Source organism: Dipodomys ordii, unplaced genomic scaffold, assembly GCF_000151885.1.
Source record: "Dipodomys ordii isolate 6190 unplaced genomic scaffold, Dord_2.0 Scaffold94, whole genome shotgun sequence".
NCBI classification, from domain to species: Eukaryota; Metazoa; Chordata; class Mammalia; order Rodentia; family Heteromyidae; genus Dipodomys; species Dipodomys ordii.
In genome coordinates, this window is record NW_012267310.1 from 4845004 (window position 1) to 4852503 (window position 7500).

At 38.0% G+C, this 7500-nt stretch overlaps 1 protein-coding gene across 1 annotated transcript in view; it reads left to right on the forward strand.

The window, feature by feature from the left end:
* Window positions 1-7500, forward strand: part of Pola1 (polymerase (DNA directed), alpha 1, catalytic subunit) — a 312501-nt gene that overhangs the window by 201901 nt on the left and 103100 nt on the right. The window contains exon 35 of the mRNA XM_013026467.1: window positions 3728-3788. Coding sequence (XP_012881921.1) covers window positions 3728-3788 — 61 coding nt within the window. The remainder of the gene's footprint in view (window positions 1-3727; window positions 3789-7500) is intronic.

The window sequence follows — 7500 nt, forward strand, 5'->3', positions numbered from 1 at the left end:
ACAGGCGTGAGCCACCTGCGCCCAGCAAAAATCAGCTTTTATACTTTTATCTTTTGTCAACCATTTTACTGTGTTGCTACTTCTCCCCTTTTTTGTGTATCAATCTTGGGACTTTGAACTCTGGACCTGGGTACTGTCCCTCTGAATTTTTGTGCTGAGGCTAGGACTCTACTACTTGAGCCACAGCTCCACTTCCAGCTTTTTGGTTGTTTTTGGTAGGACTTTTCCTGTTTGGGCTGTCTTCAAACCACAATCCTCAAATCTCAGCCGCCTGAATAGCTAGGATTACAGGTATGAGCCACCAGTGCCCAGCTGCTACTTTGTTTCAATACCAAAATTTTTGCACACAGTTTAACTTTACTTCTCACTGTACACTTTAGGCTACTTGTCAATATCTCATTACTGGAAATTTTCCAATGAGTATTTTCCTGCTTAAATGATCATGCTTCAGTTATTTCCTTAGGATAAATTCTTACTAGTAGTATTTATCAAAGAACCTAAGTATACTATAGTCTTGATTCATATTGCCTATAAATTCTTACCAGTAATATTTGTCAGAGAGCCTAAGTACAATATATTCTTGATTCATATTGTCTAATGTCTTTCCTGATGGGTTAGCCAAATAGTTCCTGCTGGTATATAATAAGGGTCCAGTTTTACCACAGCCTTTCCAGCATTTGGAAGTTACCATTAGTTTATGTTTAACTAACTGTATAAATAGTAAATGTTCCTTGCCTTATTTGTTGTACACCTTTGATAGTTGCAAGTAGAATGTATGGACGGTGGTGTTGGGGTGAGATTTTTGCTTACTTCATGCTTAGTAGGCACATGCTCTAATATAAGCCATATCTCCAACCTCTTAGTGTGCTAGGTATTTCTGAGATAAGGTCTTGCTTCCTGCCTGGGTGCATGCATTGATGCCATTCCACTTATTGTAGGCTTCTCTTCATTGCTGAGATACTAGGCATATACCATTGAATCCAACATCTATATTGGATAGAACTCATTGGCTTTTCTGTTCCAGCTTCTCTGAAACCTTGATCTCCTATTCTCAGCCTCCATGTAGCAAGATTGACAGGCAGCACCACTGTGCCCAGCTTCCGGTTAAGGGGTCTAGTGAAGTTTTCTTTATAGGCTAATCCGCAACTATAAGCCTCCTAGTCTTAGCCACCCAAGTAGCTAGAATTACAGGATGAGCCACTGGTGCCTGACAATTAGAGATATTTTTAATGTGAAACACAATGTAAGAATTAGCTGTTGTAGCAAAAATTCTTTTTAGGTCAGTCTCATCTGAAGACTTACATCAGTTAGAGGGAAAAAAAAGAACCGAAGCGTGTATATTTAGTGTGACTCATCAATCCAGTTGTAGGCTCTAGGGGAATCACCTTGCTTCATGAACTGATGCTGCCTTTGAGTCTTTTAAAATCTCGAACTCAAGTCAAGTTTGATAAAATTTGAATTACTTCTTAGAAAGTCAGCCTGTTTTGTGATCGTGTTCTTGGTGAGAAGTTAAAATATATTCAGCTAGTAGATTATTAAACTTCTGATAAGGTCATTGATGATGTTGCTGGTAGTAGCTTTATACATACTGGTTAAGTTATTATTCTTTTGTGGGTGGGTGTGCAGTTAGTGGGGCTTGAACTCTAGGCCTAAGAATTGTCCCTCGGCTTTTTTGCTACAGGCTAGCGCTGTCACTTCAGCCACAGCTCCACTTCTGGCTTTTTGTGTTTTGCTGGAAATAAGAGAGTTGGATTTTTCCTGCCTCAGCTGGCTTTGAACCATGATTCTCAGATTTTAGCCTCCTGAGTAGCTAGGATTACAGGCCGAACCACCGGCTTGACTTATCCATTTTTTTGAATACATCAACACAAGCATTTTTAAAGTGACATTTTCTCCCCTCATATCCTCATCCTTCTCAAAACTGACATTTCAGGTAGCTGTTTCCCAAGGTTACAGCTACTCTTCCTAGGGAGTAGAGAGCTGCTTAGCTCATGACCCTCTGGAATAACTCATTATCAGTTTCCTTACAGGGACCTTGATCATGGAATTCAGCCCACTCTTCTGTACTCCATTTGAGTTAGTAATGATCAGTGGAGATTTAAAATTTTCTGTTTATGAAGTCTGTGGGCTTTCCTAGTGGGAAAAATAATTTTCATCTTTTCAAAATTCCAAAGAAGCTTCCAAAACAGTTGTACAATGGACATAATCATCACAATTAACTGAAGAGTCTTCCAAAGTCCTATCTAGATTATGCTCATCTCACTCTTAATTCCCCAGTTATAGGTCTCAGTCATACCTTAATTTCTTTTTATTTCTTGTGCTATTACTGCGGCTTGGGCACTGTCTCTGAGCTTTTAATAATTATTTATTAAATATATGCATGTCATAGACACTTTGCTAAGTACTGAAACATTAATGAGCAGGACATTTCCTTGTTTATAAATGGTTGAGTGGATAAGGAAAGTGTGTGTGTGTGTGTGTGTGTGTGTGTGTGTGTGTGTGTGTGTGTGTGTGTGTGTGTAAGTAATTGAGTATTTTTGAACCATAAAAAAGAATGAAATTATGTGATTTCCAAGAAAATGGATGGGACTGAGGATCACTGTGTTAAACAAAATAAACCAGACTCAGAAAGACAAATATTTCATATGTTTTCTCTCATGTGCAGAATCTAGATTTTAGAAAATACAACATGAAGTTATGTGGGGGAGTATTTGGAAAGAGGAAATCGGTTGAGAACATGAAAGGGCAAAGGAGGATGAATATGATCAAACTATACAATGTGCATGTATAAAATGTCACCCTGAAACCCATTATGTTTCATAGCGAATATACACTAATATGAATGTTTTTAAAACTAGTTTAACATCTAGATTGTATAAAATTGCTATCAGTGGGCAACAATTGCCATTTGCAAATGTCTATTTGGACAGAATGCCATCCATTCCTAGTATCAGGCTAGTGAGGATTTGAAACATGTTGATGAGGTTTGTGGTGGTGAAGCACTAGCCTCTTCATGTGCCAGTCTCTTCCTCACATTATAAATCTACTCCCATTTAGTCCTGGGTTGCAGTTGACTTGAGTGCTTTCCAGAGCTGACTGCGAATATGAAAACTGGCTGCCCTTCGGGCTCGTGTTGCCAGAGTTAGGAGAAAGCTGGGACATTTTTGTTCCCAGGGCTTTAGACATGCCCCTTCTTTCTTTTCCGATACTTCGTAAATCTATTTGTATCAGTAAGGTGTTTTACGCCCAGGAGAATTTAACTGTATATAAGTTACCGCTTATTAAAAATATTCCAAGTTTTGTTACATAGGAAGTACCTTTTTAAAAAAAAAAAAGCTTGCCTATTTAGATTACTAAATAGTAATAAGATCCTTTTTCACACTGGTGATAGATTAAACAGTAGATATTTTAATATCTCTTCCTTTAAGAACATGGTTCTGAATTTTTAACGTGACCGATGTGAATGGAGCCACAGTGGATTCTTTATTATGTAATTCAGCAGAAAGCTTTGCTTTAAAAAAATTAATGTTTCATCATAGAACTAAAATTTCAAATCACACTTTTTTCTCATGAGCAACTCTTTTCTTGGTATGGAATTGAGAAAGTATCTTCAGGTGTCTCTTCTTGAATCATGGTAGAAATAATTTCTGTAATTGGACAGTGCCTGGGCAGGAACATTGTGGCAGTCTCCTTAATTTATTTGTTGACTCAACTCATTTTCTTGAAGGCTATATCTGAGAAAAGCAGTGAAATGGCTGCTAGCCCTACCTTGGAATACCCCTACCTAGGTATTCTTTATTATCGTCTATTATAAACCTACTAAAATCTTTTACAACAATATGAATACTGTACATGACTTCTGTTCTTTAAGGGAAATGATGTGGTAGCTGGAGACTGTTGATTTGTTGAGCAAGTTAGGGATCGTAAGAATCTTGCCAAGTTACCTAGGTAATGTCTTGTTTCTGCATATGAAGTAAACATGAAAATAATTATGGTCTCCTAAGGCAGGAAGCATAAGTTACACAGGAAAAGAATCTTTGAACTATGGCAAAAAGTCTTAATGTCTGAATGGTCATTGGTAATTATCTAGTAATGGAAAGGATTTTATCGAACGATCCTCTTTGTGACTTTGATGTACATCTTTGATGTGAGATCGCTAACTTCTCCATACAGCCTTTTACAACCAAGCAGGTGCTAGCTTTGTGTTTTTTTATTGTATTGAGATAAAATTCCCCTAACATAAAGTTAACCATTTAAAAATGAGCAGTGTCGTGGCATTAGTACTTACATAATGTTGTACAACCACTAGCTCTAAAACTGTTTTCATCACCCCAGAAAGCAAACCCCATACCTATTAAGCAGTTATTCCCCATTCTCTGATCCTTCAAGCTCTCAGAACAACTAGTCTATTTTCTGTTTCTATTATAGAATTGCTTATCCAGGATATTTTATATTAATGAAATGTGATATGATATGGCTGTCTTTTTCACAGCTTCCTAGCGTAGTGTTCTTTCATGTTGTAACATTCTCAGTTTTCACTGGTTTTTTTTTTTTTTGTTCCCAGACAATATTCCATTGGACAGATTTGCTGCAATGTGTTTATCAATTCTTCCATTAATGGACATTTGGGTTACTTCTTTCAATGTACCTCTAAAGTTTATCTTATCTCGTTTTTCATTAGGTTGAAGGGCCTGAATGTGTGTCCTGTGGCTCACTTATTGGTCCTTCCTCAACTGAATGGTACTGCACAAAGCTAAAGCAAATGTGTTATATGTTCATTATATGAGTTGTATCTTGATAAAGTGAGAAACTCAAAACTGCATCCAGTACTTCAAGTACTCTGACTGGTGCTAATATGGAACAGAATAAACCTTTCTTGAATAGTTAATTTCTAGTAAGTCTGTTGGTATTGCATTAACTTTCTTGGCATCTGTATCCACAGCATTTTTTTTTAAATTTTGAACATTCTATATACTAAACTATATACCAATTTTTTTGTACATGCAAATGCTAAGCTTGGTCCTATCACATTTTCTTAGAATAAATGAGGTATAAGACTCTGGAGGTAGTATATTAACAAAGTACCACAAAGTAGGTGACTTAAAAGAATGGAAATTTGTTGTCTCGTTATTCTGGAAGTCAGAAGTCTTAAGATTTCAGTTTCATTGTGATCATTCTGCTTTTGAAGGCTGTTGGGCAGAATCTTGAATCATCTAGCATCCATTAATCCTTGGTGTTTCTTGGCATATAAATATATCACTCTAAATAATATCTGTTTCTATTTGCACATGGCTGCCTTCTCCCAATGTGTCTTCTAAGGACATCAGTGACTGGTTTAGGGCCCACACTAATGCAGTACAACTTTGTGTTAGTTTGATTTCACTTGCCAGGACTGTATTTCCAAATAAAGTCACATTTACAAGTACTAAGGGTTAGGACTTCAGTGTATGTTTTTGAGGATATACTTATAACATGTAGGAATTGTACTGAGCTGATTGTAATGGAAGCCAAAACTAACAGAGTAGCTTAAAAGGACTCCACATTTTATTATCTACCAAAGAAATATTAATTTTGTAACACATGACAAGAATCTTAACTGTGGACTATCCAGGATTGCTCTTCTAGCTTCAGTGTCATCAGAACCACAGGCTCTTCTGCCTTTGTCTGTTAGCAGAAGTACCAAACTTCTATCCTCAAGGTCACAGCATGGTCCAGAGAGACTGCACAGGATCTTTCAAGGCATGACAGCATTAAAAAATGGAGAGAAGGCTAAAGAGTCAAACGGATGTTCATCCAGCCAAGTTAGTTCTTAAATAATCTTCCTAGAAAATCCCACTCAACATTACTGCCTATATTCCATGGGCCAGAAGTTAGACACAGGGAGAGAATTGCCTTTTGTTACTAAAGAAGAACAGGCTAAGTATTGAGGGCCACTCAGCACTCTCTGCAACAGAGATTTTCTAATGAACTCTGTGAAATCTCTTATGCTGCCTCTAATCTATCACTGTCCTGTTGGATGTGTGGATCCTGATTTGCCATGTATCCAGCATTTGGCATCTACAATTTTGATGCAGTAATTAGCTTTTCCTCTTACCTCCTCTAAAATATTGATTAAGATGTGGAAGTGTATTTATGCACACGCCAGTGGATAGATGCCTTCTTCCCGGCAGACATTGCTTCATTTTAATCAGCACCCTTTGTGTAGGAGTATTTGAGTGGTCACTAATTACCTATGCTTCTAGCTCCGATTTTACCCAAGGGTTTCTCCCAAGGAAAATCCTCATCTTTGTCGATCAAATGCGGATGGCCTCATGGCTTTCCAGTTATATTGGCCCTTGGAAAAATCATGGGATCTATTGTCTTTGACAATCTAGCACAGCAGCATTTTTAAAAGAAAGTACTTTGGTTTATTCATTATATACCAGTATCTAGTTGCTCCTGGAGAAGGATCATAAAATATTTTTTTTCAGAATATAGTTTTGGTAATGGGAGAGGAAAACTATGCATGGCTCCACACATAATAATCCTGATTAAAGAAGCTTGACTAAGCTGGGTGCTGGTAGCTCATGCCTGTAATCCTAGCTACTCAGGAGGCTGAAATCTGAGGATCATAGTTCAAAGCCAGCCAGGGCGGTAAAGTCCATGAGACTCTTATCTTGAACTAACCACCAGAAAGCTGGAAGTGGCACTGTGTTCAAGTGGTAGAGTGCTCGCCTTGCGCTGAAGAGCTCAGGGATAGTGCCCAGGCCAAGAGTTCAAGCCCCACAACCAAAATTTTTTTTAAAAAACTTGACTAAGTATGGAAGTGATAAGAGAGGTCTATCCATAGCAATAAACCATTGAATGTGATATAGGTTATGGCAAGTATTAGTGAATTAGAGCTATAAAAGGAATTGTTGAACCATGGACAAAAAAAGAGAGATCTTGTATTGAAAATTGTAGCCAAGCACCAGTGGCTCACCCTTGTAATCCTTGCTACTGAGGAGGAGATCCTTGGATCTCAGTTTGAAACCAGGTCAGGCAGAAATGTTCGTGAGACTCATCTCTAATTCACCACCAGAAGTGGGAAATGGTGCTATGGCTCAGTGTGGTAGAGCACTAGCCTTAAGCAAAAGAGCTCCATAACAGCGCCCAGGTCCTGAGTTCAAGCCCCACAAGAAAAAAAGAAAAGAAAAGAAAGAAGAAAAAAAATGTGGAAGGCGTTTTTAATCCTCCATAGTTGAAAAATGGAAAATTGCCAAAGTGGGGAGGGGCAGAAGATATAGATGCTTCTAATAAGCCTGAAATATAATGGGAAGAAGTAGGAAAATTCCCCCACACTTCAGTGGGCAAATGGCAACAACAGTTTTATGATTTGTTAGGAAAGATAATGATGAGATGATACTGGAGCGATGAAGGGAGTCATCATTAGATTAGTACATTTGTTCCCAACTGAGATCATTCTCCATCCCTTGCCCTGGAGTGTTTTTGGTTATCATGTCTGGGAGGTCGAGGAAGTGT